The sequence below is a fragment of the Lynx rufus genome, unplaced genomic scaffold (assembly GCF_022079265.1).
Source record: "Lynx rufus isolate CCGP_SWC_20201006 ecotype Redwood Valley unplaced genomic scaffold, mLynRuf1.p SCAF_20, whole genome shotgun sequence".
NCBI lineage: Eukaryota > Metazoa > Chordata > Mammalia > Carnivora > Felidae > Lynx > Lynx rufus.
Genome location: NW_025814835.1, coordinates 29,253,993 through 29,274,856, shown reverse-complemented (window position 1 = coordinate 29,274,856; position 20,864 = coordinate 29,253,993). Strand labels below are relative to the sequence as shown.

The 20,864-nt window shown below is 42.0% G+C and overlaps 1 protein-coding gene across 1 annotated transcript in view; it reads left to right on the top strand.

Moving 5' to 3' along the window:
* The window catches only part of SETBP1 (SET binding protein 1), a 356,839-nt gene that overhangs the window by 310,717 nt on the left and 25,258 nt on the right, over positions 1-20,864 (top strand). Inside the window, exon 4 of the mRNA XM_047086210.1 lies at positions 14,571-14,741. Coding sequence (XP_046942166.1) covers positions 14,571-14,741 — 171 coding nt within the window. The remainder of the gene's footprint in view (positions 1-14,570; positions 14,742-20,864) is intronic.

The following is a 20,864-nucleotide window of genomic DNA, read 5'->3' as shown; positions in this document are numbered from 1 at the left end:
TTGTACTAATTCTTGCCCATCTTTATGCTGTACAGTGCTGGCATTTTTACCAAAGTCTGGCAAAGTTCCTTCTTTATTGTAGAGGCTCAATAGTTTTTGTGTTTTTTTTTTTTGAATGAACAAATGGGTAAATGAATAAATACATGAATATTCCCAGCACATATCAATCCAGTGGTATTTATAACTTGCTAGACTGACTTCAGTTTACAAATTAAACAAGCCATGAAATTTGAATTTAGTAAAAGAATTTTTAGAGGTCTCTATGCCAACTAATAACTATCTTGACTGTGGTTTAACAAGTTGTTAGGATGCCACAGTTTAAAGCTGTAATATACCTGCTTCTTCAGGAACTGACACCAGTCACCCAGCATGGTTTTGTGCTTTTGCCTGGCCATCTCTGCTCTCCTGGTTAAACTAACAGCTTTCCTGTCTTCTTGTGCTGATGAACTGTCCACTCCTAGTCCTTCCTGTTATTTCCTCTTCTCTCTCCCAACCTCCCATTTTCTTTCCCATGTTCAAAGCTTCTTTACTGGTCTGAGATCTGAGTATCAGTAGGAGATTTTTGTATTGGGAATAAAATCCTTCAAAAAGCGTATCAGGGGCACCTAGGTGGCTCAGTCAGTTGAGCGTCCCACTCTTGATTTTGACCCAAGTCATGATCCCAGGGTTGTGAGATCCAGCTGTGTGTCAGTCTCTGTGTGGAGCATGGAGCCTGCTTAAGATTCTCTCTCGGTCTCCCTCTGCCCATCTCCTCCTGCTCATGCGTGTGCACATGCACTCTCTCTCTCAAAAAACATAAATGAATATTGAATACCCAGCCCATGAAGACTGGAAGAAAAAGTGAAACTTCAGTGCAGGTGTAGAAAAATCCACACTTGCAGAACACATCCATTAGGTGGGGACTTAGCTTCTGGAAAACATTTTATAACTTTCTAAAAGCCCTCACCTCCAGCTGTCCAAATGAACAAAGCAAGATTTTATTTACAAAAATATGATTTAAACATGGCTTTGGCTGTCTTCATGACCTACTTATCAGTGTCTCTTTCCCCCATAGTGCCTTGAAAGGAATGTCTAATGAAGAATTTGCCCAATAAAGGTTGAGGAAGGGAAAAAGAAACAGAGGGAGGGCAAGCAGGAATTGTATACAGTAGAGCACACTGGTTAACTATTCTGTATCAAAGCCTCAATTTCCACCCTTGATTTTAAAATATCTTCTGTTGGCGATCTGCTCAGAAACTCCCTGGGAGCAGCTTCTTTTGCTCTAATCCAATCTGTGGTAGAGAACAAGCCACCTCTTCTCCATGGTTGGGTGTTGTGTGTCTACATGAAGTCTTCTTCATGACCCTCTTCTACCTTCAGGTGAAATCCAGACTCCTGGCACCATTCCCAGCCTGACCCAGCCCCATCTCTTCTATTATACTTTCCCCGCCCACCCTAGACACTACACTGTAGCCACGTGAGAACTCTTGCCCTTCCCCAAACATGCCATTCAATCTTATGCTTTGAGCCTTTGCACCTGCTGCTCTTCCTTCCTGGGATTCTTTTCATCCCCTTTCAGCCAATACTTCCAAACTATTAAAGACCCAAATCAAATGTTAACCTCCTCAGTGAAGTCCCTTCTGACCCAGCAGGGAAGTCACTCATTCCCCTGCTTAGTCATGGCTCTTATACCTGATCCTATTGTTCTTATCACAGAATGTTAAAAATTAACATTTACATGTTTGCCTCCAGCTCTCTGAGAATGGAGATTGTCTTTGTCTCCTCACATTGAACCTTGGGGGGGAGGGATGGAGGGATAGCTACTCTTATTAATTCTATTATTGATGAGAAAACCAAAGCACAGAAAAGGTTAACTAAGTTGCCCAGTTTCCGACAACCAGTAGCTTGTAGAACTATGATTTGAACACAGGAAATATGGGCTCATAGCTCGCCCTTTTTTTCCATAAAAATGATCATGCTGATTACCTTGTTACTTTTACTATGGTGTCTATATTAATGTAAATTATTATTATTAATCAACCTGATCAATTATTTACATTTGTATATGAACTATACAAGTAATACATTCCATCTTAAACTATCGTTCTAGAATATATGCTAGTTAAAATATCCCCAATAAATCTCTAGTATGGTCCCAGGTACAATAGAAGATAATATAGGTGGTCTTTTCAGCTCAGGGGAGATTGTTATTTTTATTTAAATTTCTTGTTCCTGTGTCTTGGTGTTTTTTTTAACTAACTATTTGACTACCCAAAGACTGGACTGTTTTTTTTTTTTTATATTTTAAGGGTCCCCCAAAGGATCTGGAGTTGCTGTGCTCACAGTAGGCACTGAAACTTCTGCTGAACTAATTAACACAGGAACAAAACTGCTTCCTTTCTGCCAGCCACCACCAACATATTGAGAATGTGTCATTGGGTGGAATATTTGAGTTGAGAAACTTTCTCACTGGGATCCCAGCTTTAAGAGAGAGAGTTGGGAGTTAGTTGGGATGTTGGAAATGGAGCAATGACTTGACCAGCGACATCTTCTCCAAATCGCTAGTCATTCGCTCATGTGTCTGGTAACCTCCTTCCCGATCACCTTGTACATGTCCCACGTTTTCTGTTCTTGTTCCTGGCTGGCTTGTTGGGAGCACATTCTCAGTGTCAGCCACTGTACTAAGCATCTTACACATGTTATCTCATTTAATCCCCATGATAGCCCTCTGAGGTAGGTGGTTCATTAAACTATTTTTTTAATAAGGTAATTGAAACTTTGAGAGGTTAAGTAACTTGAACAAGGTCAAATACCTAGTTAAGCAACAAAGCTGGGATTTAAACCAAGGGTCTTCTGACTCCAAGGTCATAGCCTTATTCATTAGCTTAAAACTCTTTTCCTTGAAAGTAATATATTGCACGATTACTGGCTTTTACATTTGGATTCTGATTCCCTCTTATATAGAATGTTTCTGCCTCCATGTCTTTATTTTACTTTCCTAATTCAGCATCTCCCCCTTTTTAAATAAAAGCTAAAAAAAGTCCACAGATGTTTTTGGTTCTGAACTAGCATGTCCATCCTCACCTTCCTGATTCCATGACCCTGGATAATGTGAGGCAGCTTCTTCAGAAATGCAGGTTCCTTATTATTTTATTTGATTTTTTAATAGCGTCCTGCAGTTTTCAGTCTTTGCAACTCCCATTTCTTGGCCCTCCAAATGAAATGCACAATGCAGAAGCCCTTATTCTTTATCTCCATCTAAACACTAGTCCTCAGTAACTTGATTGACTGCCTGTGAGTCTTTGAATCAAAAGCAGTAGTCTCTTAGCCAGTTCCAAACCTCCCCAATGACTAACTTTCCTTCTCTGATCTCAAGCCCCACCCAGGGCTCTTCATCCCCACTGTCCACTTCTGTAAATTTCCCCCCACTCTTCTTTGGATGACCAAGAGACCTCTCGGATACACTATTAAAATACCCCTCTTTGATTTTTTTTAATGTTTATTTATTTTTGAGAGACAGAGAGAGACAGAGCATGAGTGAGGGAGGGGCAGAGAGAGAGGGAGACACAGAATCCAAAGTATGCTCCAAGCTCTGAGCTGTCAGCACAGCCCCGACACAGGGCTCGAACTCACGAGCCGTGAGGTCATGACTTGAGCCGAAGTCGGATGCTCAACCGACAGAGCCACCCAGGCGCCTCCAAATACCCCTCTTTGATTTTAAATCATATTATCAGTCTTGCTGCATGTAATGGCATGTCCATTAGCTCTGTATATGCACCACACACTGGTGCCAACACAGGCATTACCCAAACCAGACATATTCTGAGCCACTTTGGAGTCTGGCAACAGTGAAATTTCCTTAGAGGATGGTTGAAAAAAGTACAGTGCATCCCATCTCTTAAACAGAGGCTTGCATAATCAACCAAGTAGAAAGAAATGTTGAGGTGCATTTAACCTCATTAGTTTCAGTAGGACTGACTCTCTCCAATCCATCAGAATTGAGCTACATTAGTGAAACTCAACTATTTCCAAATCTCATTTACATAATGGATGAGATGTGAAATGAGCCCAATGCGAGGGGAGCCGCCCGGAGGCACTAAAGTTTATCACAATATGTAAGAATCCTTTTAGATCATTGCATTAAATTTCCACTAACAAGGTAACAAATTAATTGTCTGTATTACTGTACTAGCCCAAAGTCTATTGAGTGCAGAGTATCAGTGAGGAAGCAGTTGAAGTTTCAAGGACTGTGGGCGGGAGGGATGTTTATAGGGATGTGATGAATGCTACCTTAGCTCTCTCTTCTGCCCCTTTAAGAAATCCTCGGCACCTCTGTAATCTGATGGCAGACTTTGGCTTTATTAGTGAGGTAAGCGAGGATGAGTAAATCAACTGTATCAGACAAGCCTCAGGACATCTAGAAATTGATCATTCTGCCGAAATAAGCACTCTGTGTTTATTAGCTGGGAGTTCATCACTATCACTTCTCCTCATCCAATTCCTAAGAGATTTCAAAGCCATCATCATGGTATTAGCTCGTCTGACTGAACTACTAGAGATAAAGATTAGGAGATCTATCTAATGATGGGTCTGAGTTTCTGTGATTTTTTTCTTCTATTGCAAAGAAGAGAGCTTTTCCAGCACACATTTTGTGTCCATATGTGTATGCCTGCACACAATCTCAGTGCATTTGCATTCTATAGGATGGATTTAAATAGTGGAACAAAGTAGGTGGTTTGAGGAAGACACCCAATTGTCTTGAAACAATACAACTTTGCCATACATAAAGCGATCACTACTTAAAAAGGGATATATGCGAAACTGACTTCTCTAGCTGACACAGTGTGTCTATACAGTGGGCGATACTGCATTGAGGAGAATAATTTGATTCTATAACTACATTATAATCCTAACATCCACACATGGTCAAACTCCTACAGACATGTCCACGAGAAACGAGTACATATTGGACTGATCTTTCACAAACCAGTAACTATGCATTTATCTATTTATACACATATTTATAGACAGACATGCACTTAAGCTCCTGATATCAAGCTCTTTTCTCAGTGTGGCTTCTAAATAAGCAGTAATCAAAATGCAAATAAGGTGACCCAGTTAGCATCGAGATCTGTATTACCATGCAGATGTGCTCTGCGACTCTGCACTATTACGGTAAAAAGGAAGACACTACAAAAGATGCTTAGATTAACCAGCCTTGACTACTAAGCCCTTGCTATTAGGGAGAATCTAGGGAAGACACTCCCAGGGTTGATGGTCTTATAGCTTGGATCAAATCTCTGGTTTTGGCGTGATCTGTTTTTAAGCTGCCCTGTGAGTGCAGAATAACAGGCATGCACCAGAAGAGCAAGAAGATGGCTTCTGGAAAGTCTCAGAATGGAACCCTGGCAGCTCAATGCCAACATGCCAGCCTGAGACAGGTCAAGAATAAGGCCAGGCTCAGAGTCACGGCTTTGCCATTCTCTCTGTGCAACACTAGACAAAGGCAAATCTCATTGCTGTCTGGGATGAGTTGCCCCGGAAGAACCAGACTAACTCGGAACTGCCTTGATTTTACTGTACTGAAGCTTCATTTTGTTTATCTGTTGATGAAACCTGAGACATGCTTATGTACATTACAGTAGCAAATTCTTAAACTACCTGATCTCCAAGGATGTAACAAGAGCATACTCGGTGCATCAGAGCATTAAGTTGGTTTTAATTACATGTATGCATTGTTTTTTCCCTAGTTAATACATCTTGAAAGTCCCTTTGTTATATTTGTCAGAGAACAGCTACTACTCTATTGTCTCTGCATTTTTTAAAGCATGGGAACAGTTACATCAGCATTCTGTTTGGTTCTGTCTGTCTGCCCTTTGTCCTTCTATGGTGTGCACACGTGTGTGTGTGTGTGTGTGTGTGTGTGTGTGTGTGTGTAGGAATCAACTTAGGCAGGTAAGGCTCTAACCTGAGCTTATAAGTACCTATGAAGCTGTTTACAAAATGTGTTCTCTCTGTGTATGTTTGTGTATATATGTACTTTTTTTCCCCCTAAGAAGAGGTTTTGGTGTCTGAGATAAATGCAGGAAGGTTAAAAACCTCTTACTCAGTATGTCTCCTCTTTGCAATTTTGATATCTGATATATTTCCATTCTGGATGATGTCATTGGGTGCTTCTAGAAAACACCTTTCATCTGGCATGAACTTTTCACATATAGGATCAGGAGAGACTGACTTATGCAGCATTAGAATTTACTGCATAAAGGCTCTGTGAAGTTATAAATCTCTGTGAGGTTCCAGTGGACAAAATATCATCCTCTCAGCCCATTTCTACACCCTTGAATTAAGAGAAGCAAGAACGAATCCAATTGTTTAGCAGTGTCTCTGAATCTGGAAAGCTTAGAAGCAGAATAGTGGAGCCAGAAGAGATTCCGGCCAGGAGGAAAACAAAGTTCAGTGAGATTCCAAGTCTTGTTCAAGTTCATGCAGTGAGTGTGGGGTAGATCCTGCAACAGTTCAGGGTCTCAGAACTTTTGTCTCTTAACTTTTATATCAACAAATTATTTGTCCCTGATATAATTTATTGACTGTATTTATTGAACAGTTTCTTTGTATCAGATATATACTAGGAAAATACAAGAAAAGAATGTAAAGTCTCTGCTTCCTAAAGAATTTAAATCTTACAAGGACACACATAACTTGAACATATGAAATAAGTTTATAATGAGCAAATTAGTGCTAAGACAGTATAGTGCTTAGAAATAATGATAATAGTTAATACAGGTGAGTGCTTATACAGCTAGGCTCCTTAGTAAGGACTTTTATATGTGTGTTAGTTTCTATCACTACTGTACCAAATTTCCACAAACTTAGTGGCTTAAACAACACAAATATATTACTTTACACTTGGAGCTCAGAAGTGCAAAATGGGTCTCACTGGACTAAAGTCAAAGTATCAACAGGGCTGCATTCCTTTCTGGAAACTGTAGGGTAGAGTCCATTTCCTTGCTTTTTCCAGCTTCTAGAGACCATGTGCATTCCTTAATATATAACCTTCCTCCTCCATCTTCAAGGCCACCAATGTAACGTCTCCAGTGCTTCCAACACCACATCTTTTTCTGGAACTCTTCTCTTCCACCTCCCTCTTCCACTTTAAAGGACTTTTTATTATTATTATTACATTTTGACCATTTGGTAATCAAGGATACTCTCCCTCTGTTAGGGCAGCTGATTGGCAACATTAATTCCATCTTCAACTTCAATTCTCCTTTGCCATGTTGCATAACACATTCACAGGTTCTAGGAATTTGGATATGGACATCTTTGGGGAGTTGAGGTACTATTTTGGGTCTACCACAATGTGTAATCTCATTCAATCCTCAGAAGAGCTTCATTTAACAGATGAGAAAACTGAGCCACAGAGAGTTGATATAAGTTCCCCTGAATCACACAGCTAGCGAAGCAGGTAGTCTTATTTGCACAAAACATATCCTTCATGTCAACTCTCTACTACACAGAAGTAGGAGATTTAGAAAAGAAGGCTATGTGTGGACTGAAGCTTTGGGACTAGAAGGATAGAGGTGTTTTTTCTCTGTTCATTCATCCATCCTACACTGTTGAGTATCTAGTATCTATCAAGCTAACTGCTGGGGAATTAAAACAAAGATATGGTTCCTGACCTCTAGGCAATGTTGCAATTGCCTACAAGATTGTCAGAAAAATGAACAAATAATGATACGAGAAGCCAGAAGTCTGTCCAGCATGATAAGACATAGAGGAGAGAGGCACCAACTCTACCCAACAACGAGCTGTGGGTTTCATTTTTCCCAACTGCCTTTCCAAACATATCTCCCAGTATTTCGTTTTTATGACACATCCCCAACCATTCTTATATCAGCTTATTATTCCTGCTTCCACTCTTGTCATTTCCCAGCCCTGGCAGAGCCTCCCTCCACTTCAAATGATGGATTCTGACCCTCAACACTTGGGTTGTTGTATCTGTGTCTGTCTTCCTGAGTGGATGAGTGTTCATGTTCCCCATGCTTAATGGTGCCTGGCCCACACAGGTCCTTAATGAATATTGAATAAATAAATGGATGAACACAAGACCACCTCAGATCCCACCAAGATCTCACCTTCCTCCTAATTCCTGAGGGACTCATTTGGTTTCCTGTCTTGTTTGGTTTTCAGTTTCATAAGTCTTTCTGTCCTATGTCACTCTCCACTTCTAAACTTTCTCTGCAAATACAGGGTTTACATCTTCCAAGTTGTGCTAGTAGGCACTCAAATAATTGTGAATTTTAAAACTATTAAGTCTAGACTCACTGAATAGCATTCCATTTAAGAGTGACCTTGCCTGAATTTCACCTCACAAGGTCCTAGAACAATGTAAAACTCATTTGACATAAAACACATGTTGATAGAGTCACTATGACTGAACAGGCTGTTCACTGTCCAGTGCACTGGCTCAAGGGGAGGGGAGGGCTGAAATCCAGCCCATGCTTCTGCCTCCAAACCTTAAGCAATGAAGATGCATGTGTGCACAGGAAGCCATGTCTGTTTCTAATGTTCACAGGGTTGCCTTCTCTTTGCTGAGATTTGGGTCATTAGAACTCTATCCCAAAGATACTGTATGAGTGAGTAGTAGAGGCACTGCCTTTTGATGATTAAAACAAAACAAAACACCTTAAGATCTTTCTGTGTCCTTATAAAAAGTAACAATTACCCTTATGCTATGCCAAGGTTATTAGAATGTAATTATTAGAAAACAGGGATTTCAACTGTTTTGACCAGTGCTGTGTCCCTGGTATGGTAAACATGCAATAAATACTTGCTGAATTAATGAATATGATAATGCAAATAGGAAAATAACATTTTTATTGACTTTGGCACAGAAAAATATTTCCCCCAATACTAAAGGCATCATGTAGTGGTTTTTCTTTAATTTTGTTTCTTATTTTTATTTATTTATGAAAGACAGTGAGAAAGAGCCCTCGTGCATGAGGGGGGAATGGGCAGAAAGAGAGGGAGACAGAGGATCCAAAGCAGACTTTATGCTGTCAGCTCAGAGACCAATGTAGGGCTTGAACTCACTGTGAGGTCATGATCTGAGCCAAAGTTGGACACTTAACCGACTGAGCCACCCAGGTGCTCCAGGTATTAAGTAGTGTTTGGTTCATTTTCTTCTGTAACATATATCCCTCTTTGCACCATGAGTAAAGTCCATTTGTAAGCAAGAAAAAAGAGCAATAGAATAATCCAACAACCAGTTATGAGAATGGGAATTATTATCAAGTTTTCAAGAGTTTTGTCTTATGAAAAATGCGTTATTTACTGGTTTACCCAAAAGGGAAAAAAAAGAACATTGAACTGAGTCAAGAGGCAAGATTTTCCACTTCTGCACACATGCCTTGTGTGCATGCCTGCACACGTGATATGTGCATTTGGGCAAATCATCTGGTCCTCTGTGGCTCAGTTTCCATATTTGTGTGTTTGGAGTTTTACCACCTGCCTTTTGTCATCTGCAGAGATGCTTCAGGGGGCAACTAGCATTATCTATGTCAAAGCTCTTTCAGAAGAAAAGCCGATGACTGCTCAATATCATATACCTCCCACTGCATGCCAAGAGCTGCATTCTGCAGCATGAAGGGGGCCAGGGAGGTGACTGAAGAATCCAACCACCATCTCAGTGGTGTCAGGCTTTCCTGCTGTTCCAGGCTAAGCTTTGTCACCAAGAAACATCTGCATCTGCAAATCAGATAATTAAAAAAATGAATGAAGGTGTTCAACAAGACCATATTAATCACATAGCATTTTCTAGATCTACTGCTGTCTGCAGTGGATGTTACAAAATGAATTACATATAATCCCTAGGTGATAATTCCATTAGCCCCTTTATTTTAAAGAAATTGTGAGATGAGAACCTTTCTAGAAGTCAGAATCTAGTTCTTAACACTTCTTACTGGCTGTGTGATTTTAGGGAAGTGACGCAACCTCTCTAAACCTCCATTTTCTCATCTAGAAAAGGGGACTGTACTGTACTCATCCTACTAAGATTTATGTTTGTTTGTTTGTTTGTTTGTTTTCCCCAAAAGAAAATAAGGTAAAGTAGCTTTATAAACCTAGAGCAACATACAAATTACTCTAAGGTGAAGCTGGTTTTTATTATCCAAGGTCACAGAGCTCATTAAAGGGATCCTGGGAAAGTCAGCCACCATAGACCCTGCTTTTCGTCCATGACCCCAGTGACCTTGAACAACCTGGGGAAGAGGTAATTGAACAGCAACTACTACTTTGGAGGAAACAGAATCAAAATATTGAAGCTATTGACTCACCCTTAAGGCAGTAAACAGTGCTTTGGTCTCTGACCTTTTCGCATCCTGGGGCAGTCAATAACCTGGCCGCTAGATGCAGCGCCTGCCACTGATTCTGATTCGGGAGTACTTTAACCTTGAACTAAGCTCCAAGTAACCAAGGCAACAGGAAGTCAGCTTCTGCATCGGAGGAGTGGGAATCCATAAATCAAGTCCCTAATGCAAACACGGTGTGCAGGTAGAGGTTTGAGGGGATAAGTAGTCTATGAGAAATTACCTTTGAAAATGAGTGACTGTCCCTCGATACACTACAGCACAGTTTCAAAGACTTTTTAAAAAATGTATCAATAGAGGTCAACAGGTTATTAGCAGAATGTTTTCCTATAGGTTTAACTTTTTAAAAAAATTTCCTCTTGGCTCTGTCTTTTAATTATGAACAGATGTTGGATCCACAGTTATTAGCATTGTTACTTCCTCCTTTAAAAACGTACTGGCCTCCAAATGTGCGAGCCTCAGTACAGTTTGTCCCGTGTTGGGGTTTAGGGAGGTTCTGAACACACATCCACCACGTGTGCTCTCTATACAGTCTGCTGTCCAGGATTGAAAAGCAATCCCTCCCCAGATCAAAGCCATGCCCACCTTTACTCAGGTCCCAGGGTAAGTCGCAGTGACATGTCTCAATGGCTCAGTCAGCACAGTGCAAATATCTGGGTTTCCTTAATGGTGAACCTCCAGCTTCAGACATCTCCCTCCCATGGAGAGAAGGAAGCCAGCCCATGCTGAAAAGAAGCTTTCCAAATGCCCCAGCACTCTGCCCTCACCCCATATCTCTGAGAACTTGGTTCTGAACTATTTAACACCTGTCTGGACATTTAGGCACCTCTCCATGGGGCATCAGCTGCCACCTGGAATGAAGGGAAACAAAGATGTGGGGTGGCCCGCCTGCCCAGTGCTCTCTCCCATGAGGGGTCACCCATTCCAGTCCCCGAAGCCCTGTGCTTTCAGGCAGGTTTTGTGGATTACAAATGCTGCTAGATTAGTCTTTGTTGAAAGCTTATCTAATATACTTGCTCATGTATGCTATTTCTGGGATTGTTTCCATAATCCTCTCAAAACCCAAAAATGTCTGAGAAAACGTCATGGCTCTTTTTTCTTTTTCTTTCTTTTTTTTTTTTTCCTAATTGGTTTTCAAATTCATTGGATGGCAACTAACAAACAGTACTATAATCTAGAAAATCCTGAATTATCTAGGGTTTTCAAGACAGCTAAATAGTGACAATTTGAATTATAGAGTTTCTAAGTGTCATTTTATTACTTTTAACATAAACACTTGAGTAGCAAAGTATGCCCAATAGAGGTATGATCGAATGAACTTTAATGAAATGATGTGGACTGAGACTAATTTGGATTGTGAACATTTGCATGAAAATGGGTACAACGAAAATGACTTGAAATCAGTTTGTTCCCAAGTGATAGTTAAATATCCACTTGCTAATCCTGTTTATGGCTTGTTCCCTGAGCATGTCATAATTTGAGCAAAGAATTACCTGCCCACCCTGTGTCCACAGGTACAAAGACGACATATCAGTGGGTTTTTCCAAAGGACCTGTTATCCACCAGACCTCTGATGGCTCAGCATTCCAGAGGCGTGCTATGGAAAGGCACACCTGCATCTGTTGAATGGGAGCATGACATTGGTGGTAGAGAGCACCGAAATGGGGGATCCCCATCAGACCGGGCGTGCTGTCCCCAGTTCAGATTGTTAGCTGCCAGTTGGTCAAGCATATCATTCTACCCCAAAGCCCATGCTCTGGTAGACTTCTAGATTTTCGCCCAAAGTCTTTTTATTTTCTCAAAGGAAAAAGAATTTAAGTTGTGTGTGGTTTAGGGGCCATTAAACGTCTGACTTTGGCTCAGGTTGTGATTTCACTGTGTGTGATTTTGAGCCCCACGTTGGGCTCTGTGCTGACAGCTCAGAGTCTGGAGCCTGCTTCATATCCAGTGTCTCCCTCTCTCTCTGCCCCTCCCCTGCTCATGCTCTGTCTCTCTCTCTCTCAAAAATAAACCTTAAAATTTTTTTTAAATATTAAAAAAAAAGATGTTTGTGGTTTAAAAAACATTAACAATAAAGAAGGCTAGGGAGTAAAAGTAAAAACTCCTTCTTCTTCCTCACCAATCTTGCCTGTGCCCTCCTTCCTGAGAATAACCACTGTTAACTGTTTGCGTATATCCCCTTGTGGGTGACTCTATGTATTTTACCTGGGTTATATGTGTGTGTCTAACCTATCCCTGACATGCCTGCATTTCTCTCAGATGGGCATACTATACACGTTTGCTGCCCTTCCTGATTTCTTGATGGTCATGCCTTGCAATCTTCCTGTCATAGGATTTGATGTCTGTCTACCTCCACTGTCAAAATGCTATGAAATATAAAATCCAAGGAAGCATAAATGGTATTGTTATTTGCAGCACAAGAGGGGGAGTTTCAGAGGGCGGGATGGAGAATAGGAGGACGGTAGTAGTAGGGTAAATGAAAATGTCATCATGACTTTCTTCCTCAGATGGTTACAGGTGGGTGATTTTTCCAGGTGTGATACTGGGGCCTGTGCACCCTCAATGTGAACTATGCTGTCGGCAGACTAGGGTGGTGTGGTGCACAGGTGTTAGAAGACGACCAGCTGGGCCAGGATGATCCATGGGTCCAGGATTTAGCATCTGGCTGCTTGCAAAATCCCAGCTCTGACATTAGGGCTGTGTCAGTTTATTCAGTTTTCTCTTAAGCACTCAGAAATGTGTTTTCCTCACCTGCCAAATTAAGCAAATAGTAACTTCCGTGCTACACACTTCACTGGGCTGCCATCAGGCCTACCTGAGCTGGCCTTACTGTGGTGGTGACAGAATGTTTCTCTGGGAGAGGGACTGAACAACTCAAGCTGGTTGGGTTGGAACCAAAGGGTCAAGAACTCTTGTGATAAAGCCTCATTTGTTGCTGGTGCTATGGGTGGCAGGTAGCCTAGAAATGAAGAAACTCTGTGTAGATGACCATTGGATCAGATACCCCTAGCCTCTGGACTTAGGCTTGGATGAGTTGGAGAGTCACCTTTCGGCAGCCAGCGCTATTGAAGGTGCCCAGAGATCCTTGGTCAAGTCAGAGAAGAGAGCAGATTTGCCAGCTGATTTCAGTTGCCCTGAGGAAGCAGCAGGCTACAGTACTGGCCGTAGTAATTATAGGAATAATAAATAGTAGCAGGAAGCACTTCTATGTCATGGACTGTGTGCCAGGCACTGTGGTAAGCACCCTACATTAATTGACTCAGGGATGCTCTCAACCACCCCTGTGAGGTTATACTGTTCTGCCCCGTTTGTACAGGTAAGGAATCTTAAAGCTTAGAGAGGTTAAGTAACTCACTTGTGATCGCACAGCTAAGAAATAAGAGAGCCTGGATTCGATCCCAGGAAGCAAGGTTCCAGAATAGCTCTTACAGTTTGTTGTAGAGTAAATGTCCAGGCCCTTTTACAGAGGTACCTCACAGGGGTTCTTTTCAGCATCACAAAGACATGACTTATGATGCTTATTAGGACCAGAGACCCTGAAAAGCCCCCAAATCAACTTTCACTCAGCCTGCTGACTGTCGTCACACACCAGACCCCATAGGGCATCTTCTGCTGTAGCAGACTGACCTCTCATCTGAGTCAACTTCCTCCCCAGCCATAACTTAGCATATGCTCTTCTCGGCACTGAGAAAGCCATTCCCTCTTCCTTGTGCTTTAGTGTGAGCTCTGGAACTTCTCCCCACACTAATCCCTAACCCCTTAGCACTCCCCAAGCACCAAGGATGAACAACCCACAAGCCTGCCTTTATGTGTTACCCAATTTTTCCTTCTCCTTTAGTCTGGCCTCCCCAGCCAGGTGCAATGAGAAGCTAGGGTGGGGCCTGCTTCTCCCCTTCACACCCCGCACACAGCACAGCCTCTGTGAAGACGCGCTCCTTGACCCATGGAAGACAAAGGGTACCTGCTAAATCCTACTGCTTCGTTGGACCTGTGCCCCCACTTCCAGGCAGCCAAACTGGAATGTTGTCACCACTAATCTCAGCCACAAAACCAAAACCAGTCATGCTGCTAACATTTTTTTTACACGTTCTAAAATTTCATTCTTGTTGGACCAGAAGGAGGTCAGATGATTTAACCATTTCCTCAACTCACTTTCAGGTTTTCTGTTGTCTGTTTTCCTGTTCCTTTCAAGTAACTGAAAGCTTTGGGGTTATTATCTTTTAGGAATGCCAAGTCCCCACCTAAAAGTGGACCAAACGGCACCACATAGTAAGAACGAGGGCTCTGCGTCCACCATGATGACCAGGAAGAAGCCAGCCGCAGTTGACAGTGTTGCAATCCCACCAACCCCAGTGTTATCTCTCCTTGCTGCTTCTGCAGCAACGTCCGATGCAGGTGAGCACTTCTCAAATGCTTTTGGTTCATCCCCGTGATGGTGGGCATGGAGAAGGAAGGCCCACTGGGCGTGTGCTGTTGCATATAGGTTCTCTGTGTAGTCAACCTCCCACAGACACTGAGAATGCTTCAGCACTGGATTTCAAGTGGAAGGAAAGGAAGGAGATGAGCTCAGGACCTGGGGGCAGAGGCCTGTGAGTGGCAACTGAATGATAGCAGTATTAATTATTTTTTATCAAGCCTTAGTAATTCCTAATCTCCACATCAAGGGCTTTATATGTTATCTCATGTAACTCATGAAATAAGTCTGTGAAATAAATACCTATGTCCTCATTTCAGAAGAGGAAGCTAAGAGTCAAGAAACTTGCCCCCAGACACCTGTGGGCAGCTAGGATTCCAACTTCGGTCTAGTAGCCATGCTCTTCACCACTGCATTTTATTTGCTCCCTGGCTCACTGGGGTTGAGAGATGGCAACCAGAGTTTCCCCAAGGCCTTGATTCATCCTACCCCGTGATGTCATGAATTCCTCATTAGCCACCAGACTCCTCACTAGCAGTTGATAAAATATAAAATCTTTATTCAGGCATCCCAGATGCTCTGCCTTCCTCTGCTCCCCACATAATGTCCTGGCAGCGCCTCCCTGTTCCAAGAAGGCAGGCCTTGGACTTGGCTTAACACCTTTTTTTGAGGACAGGCTTCCTCAACTCCCATCCCCATCTCCCCATCCCACAGAACTTCAAAGCCCAGCCTCCTCTGAATGCACACAGCACCCAGTGTCTGCACCATGCATTTGCTACCTACTCAGAGACTGCAGAACTGTCTTCCATTAACTTCTTCTCCCTCACAATGAAATTGTACATACCTCAGAGGTAGAAGCCATGATTTAGGTTCTTGCTATCTTCGTGGCACACAGAATGATGGCACATTGTGGAATTAATGCATTGGTAAATGTTAAGCATATCATAGTATTTAGAAATGCCTATTATACTTAGAAGCCCAAAAGGAGACTCTTTAGTGATATTCATTCTAAACTCATCTTCTAAGTGACCAGGTTGCTTTGAACAGAGAACTCAACTTGTCTTCATACCTACCTCCTTCATGGAAATTATTGGTAATTAGAAAATGCACCCAGTTGAAATAGCAGTAGGAAATATTTGGAGTGACATTTCCCAAATTGAGTTCTGCAAAGTATTAGTAGGTGTTTTGCGGTAAAAGCTATTTTTATAGTTAAGCGAATATAGGGAATGCTGCTTTATACCTGCTTCTCTTCCATAGGGCTTTTCAGATCTTTAATTGATCAGTGTGTACTCTGAGGTTCCAGGAGGGAGAGACACCAAATTTCACAATCTTGTCTGACCACAAAACCCATTTTTCTGGCAAGAGCTCTTAATATCTCTTGGAAGAGCTGTTCTCCTCAGCCGTTTGAGAAATATCGCTTAGAAGGAATGGGATAGTCTCTTAAGAGTGATCATGAATCTACCCACCTTTCACAGGCTAGGTGTGAAGTGAAAAGTTCTTGGTGGAAATGCCAGGTAAATGATGGCTGCAGTGAAACAGGAAGAGGTCAGAGGGAAAGTTGTAGGTGAATGAGGAAGAAGTTATCTGAGACTTGACAGATGGTGCTACCTTTGCAGGAAAGCGTCCAGGCAGAGGGAGTGATGTGGACATAGTCCAGGACACGGGAGCTGGTGTCAAGCATGGAACTCTGAGAAGGGATCACTTGGCTGGAGTGAAAAATTTGGGTTGGGGTCTGCACTATCCACGCAGATAATTACTTATGCAACCTTGTTGGCTAAGCTCTGGAGACCTCCCTTCGTGGATTTAGAAATTAGCCTGTATGTTTCCGCCTTTGCTTGCCAAGCACAGATATTTCCCAGGGGCAAAAGACAGGTGGTCCGCCATTTTTCTCCCCTCAGCTCTTTCCATCCAGAGTGAGAGAATGTGTTCTTGGGACCTCCTGCTTCCACGGGCTTGCCTCCTCTGTTTGCATTCAGTTGTTTACAAATATGCCAAAAAGGCGTAGAAACCAGGTGGGTATTAAACTTTTAAACCTGCCTCTCTGGTAATCAGAGCTGAGCCAAAGCTCTCATGTTTCAGGATGCGGGAATGGGCTGTTTATTTTTGGCAGTGCTAAAATGAGACCCTCGTGAGAATTTCACAGATTTGGTCCATTTCCGGGTCTCAGGCTGTGATGCAGAACTTTGGGGAGAAAACCAGCCAGAGATTTCCCCAGGTGCTGGAGGCCAGACCTTCCTGAGATTCCACTCCCCACAGATAAATGGATTCCCACAAACCTGAGAGAGTTAGGGTCACACAGCCTGGGCTCATGTCCAATACCCTGTTTCACATGTGATTCACACATGATTGCTCCCGAGATTCAGAGATCTGCCTGAGGTCATGCAATTGGATTAGAACCCAAACTTCTTGATTTACTGCCTGATTTCCAGTGGAATCTCACTTCTATCACAGGCTCAACATTAGAAAAGGCAGATTTCTTTCTCCCTAATTATGGATCCCTACTTCTTTTAGGGAATAGTGAGGAAAAACTCATCATTTGATGTTTTAACTATGGGAAAGCACACAGTAGAAAGGCAGTAAATAGTATCTTGGTTTGATTTCATTTAGTTGTATGCTTCTGCATTAGTCATATATATTTGTGATGAGACAATTCATTTTTGTTTTCTTTAGAATGCCTTTTTCATCTTTGGCCATAAGCAAGGAAACTTAGAAGTACTTCTGGCCTGTTTTCAATAGGTCATCCTTTTCACAGAATGGTTTTCAAGATCCAGACAAGGGCTGAGGGAGGAGAAAGGAAAATAGAATAAAACTAAGTGTCTTAGAAAAAAAAAAAAAAAACTGGGGCGCCTGGGTGGCGCAGTCGGTTAAGCGTCCGACTTCAGCCAGGTCACGATCTCGCGGTCCGGGAGTTCGAGCCCCGCGTCGGGCTCTGGGCTGATGGCTCAGAGCCTGGAGCCTGTTTCCGATTCTGTGTCTCCCTCTCTCTCTGCCCCTCCCCCGTTCATGCTCTGTCTCTCTCTGTCCCAAAAATAAATAAACGTTGAAAAAAAAAATTTTTAAAAAAAGGAAAAAAAAACTAATTTGAGAAATCCTGTATTGAGATAAAAAATATATATACTGAAAGAATTCAATTAATTAGAAATTCCTTTCCTTTTAAAAGAATGAATGAATGCTACAGGGTGCTTGGCTGGGTCAGTAAAGCATCCAACTCTTGCTTTCAACTCAGGTCCTGATCCCAAGGTAGTGGGATTGAGCCCACATCAGGCTCTGCACTGAGCATAGAGCCTGCTTGGGATATTCTCTCTCTCTCTCTCTCTCTCTTTCTCTCTCTCTCTCTCTCTCCCTCTGCCTCTCTCTGAAATAAAAATAATAACAATAAATACTAACCTATCTAGTACAGGCCCCTGACACGTAGTAGACACTGAATAAGTAATCACTGAGTGAAATGAATCATTGTGAGACGGTAGCTGTGTACTTACATAGCACTAAACATGGTGGGAGACATCTGAGAAAAACATGCTCCATCTTGGAAGTTAACAACCAAATGGAAAACATTTGATGGACATGTGGTAGGCTGTTGGTAAATACTTGCCAAATAATTAATCAGTCTATAGTCCTAACAGTATTTTTTCAAATAGGTGATCTTTGTTAAAAAAAAAGGGGGGGGGACATTTCTCACCTTATTTTATCAACATTATAATGTGGGAGAAATGCATATGGTCAGAAGTTAAAAAACATGTCTTTTCTAGCTCAAGTGTGTGTGTGTGTGGGTGGATGGGGGTGGGGGTTAAGGGGGAGGGTGTGTTTTGTTTAAGGCAATTTTTAGCTTCTCGGAGTCTGGGAAGCATGCTGATTATGAAGTTATTGATTTGGAGGAAGAGGCAGAAGACGAGCTGCGGGAGAGGGAGGCCAGACTGAGAACATGTCAGTTTGTGAGCTACCGGGAAGGAGGGATGGCCGTGGCTGCCACCGGTGCTCCGGCAGGTCAGCCTTCGTGATCAAACTGCTCAATAGCTATCGATCAGCCACAGTCCCCTGCCACAGTGAAGGGTCTGATTCAAGGGAGCACTGCGTCATTATTGTGAGTAATTAGGGTTAATGCAGTAAAGGCTTCAATAAAGTTTGTTCAAAGTGATGCATAATTTGAAATAACTTCTATTGCACTGTCCCAATCATGATTTAATAACCATATCAGATAATCCATACCTCAATAAGTCAGGCTAATTTTTCTGTTTTCCTACATATTGAACTAACTTCTCAGGAAGGTCATGCAACGTGTAGAAAATGTGTGATTTCACTACTGAAACACACTCCCCCACCTTTGTATTTAACATGAGACTATATTATTAAATAGATTATAATCTATTTATAAACTCTATTTATAAACTCAGTAAAACACCAATAAATTCTCTGTAGTCCTGCACCTGAAAGACTAGTCATAATGATGGAAAAATGCGCAAGCATATCCATTGTGCCCTTCTCTCTCTTTCTCTTTCTCACACACACACACACACACACACACACACACACACACACTGATTCACACTAGATATCCTCTCATCTTAAATCCCAGGAGAAAAAAAAGATGTGTTGTTATCACGGTTGTTATCATCAAATCTTAACTGTTCAAGGTGTGGCTGGGCTAGAGCTAACAGAAGAAAGCAGAGGAGCAAAGCTCCTGGTTTGTATCTGTTTCCTATCAAGCCTAATCCATTATTCTCTAAAACTGTGTGATCTTTGTTTAAAAGTACCAAAACCTAGGGGCACCTGGGTGGCTCAGTCAGTGAAGCATCCGACTTCATGGGTTCCAGCCCTGCATTGGGCTCTGTGCTGACAGCTCAGAGCCTGGAACCTGCTTCAGGTTCTGTGTCTCCCTCTCTCTCTGCCCCTCCCCCATTCATGCTCTGTCTGTCTCTGTCTCTGAAAAATGAATAAGGCTTTAGAAATTAAGAAAAAGAAAAAAAACCTACCAAAACCTAAGCAGAAATATCAGGTGGGAGGATGGGTAAAATAGGTGAGGGGGTTAAAGAGGAGTACGATTGCCATGATGAGCACCAGGTGTTGTATGGAAGTGTTGAATCACTATATTGTACACTTGAAACTAATATTACACTGTTATCTAACTGGAATTTAAATAAAAACTTTAATAATAATTACAAAATTAAAAAATAAACTACCTGTAAAAGACAAAAAAATAAATAAATTTCACAAGTGTATTAAATGCTTAGACATTTTGCTTCTGAAGGCAAAGACTGATATTAGGCAAGCCGTTTAACCAACTATCAGCCCCATCAGAACTGACAGATACCTGTAATCAAGATGCAAAACCTTAAGACTGAAAAGTTACCTTCATAGGGGCACCTGGGTGTCTCAGTCGGCTAAGCATCTGACTCTTTTTTTTTTTTAATTTTTTTTAACATTTATTTATTTTTGAGACAGAGCATGAACAGGGGAGGGGCAGAGAGAGAGGGAGACACAGAATCCGAAGCAGGCTCCAGGCTCTGAGCTGTCAGCACAGAGCCCAATGCGGGGCTCGAACTCATGGACCGCGAGATCATGACCTGAGCCGAAGTCGGACGCTTAACCGACCGAGCCACCCAGGCGCCCCCTGACTCTTGATTTTGGCTCAGGTCATGATCTGGCAGTTCTTGAGACTGAGCCCCGCGTTGAGCTCTGTGCTGGTAGTATGGAGCCTGTTTGGGATTCTCTCTCTCTCTCCCTCTGTCTCTGCCCCTATCTTGCTCACACTCCCTCTTTCTCTCTCTCTCAAACTAAATAAATAAATAGATCTTAAAAAAAAAAAGAAAAGTTACATTCACAAATAAAAGAATACATTCTTAACTCTAATGGAATTAGAAAGAAATCCAGTATTCTAGTGGCTGGAGCAAAATAATCATGAAAATTGCTTCTGACCACCAAATTCTAGCATTTCTGACTTTGTAGTTAACCAACTGCTATCAATGGAGAGGGTCCCAGAGTAATGAAATAATATTCAGATGCAAAAAGCAACAAATTCCTTTGCAAGAATTGTAAAATTATTTCTTTTATGTGCTTTGAACCTACGTGGAATCATCCTCTGACGCTCCTAGCCAAAATAGCGAATC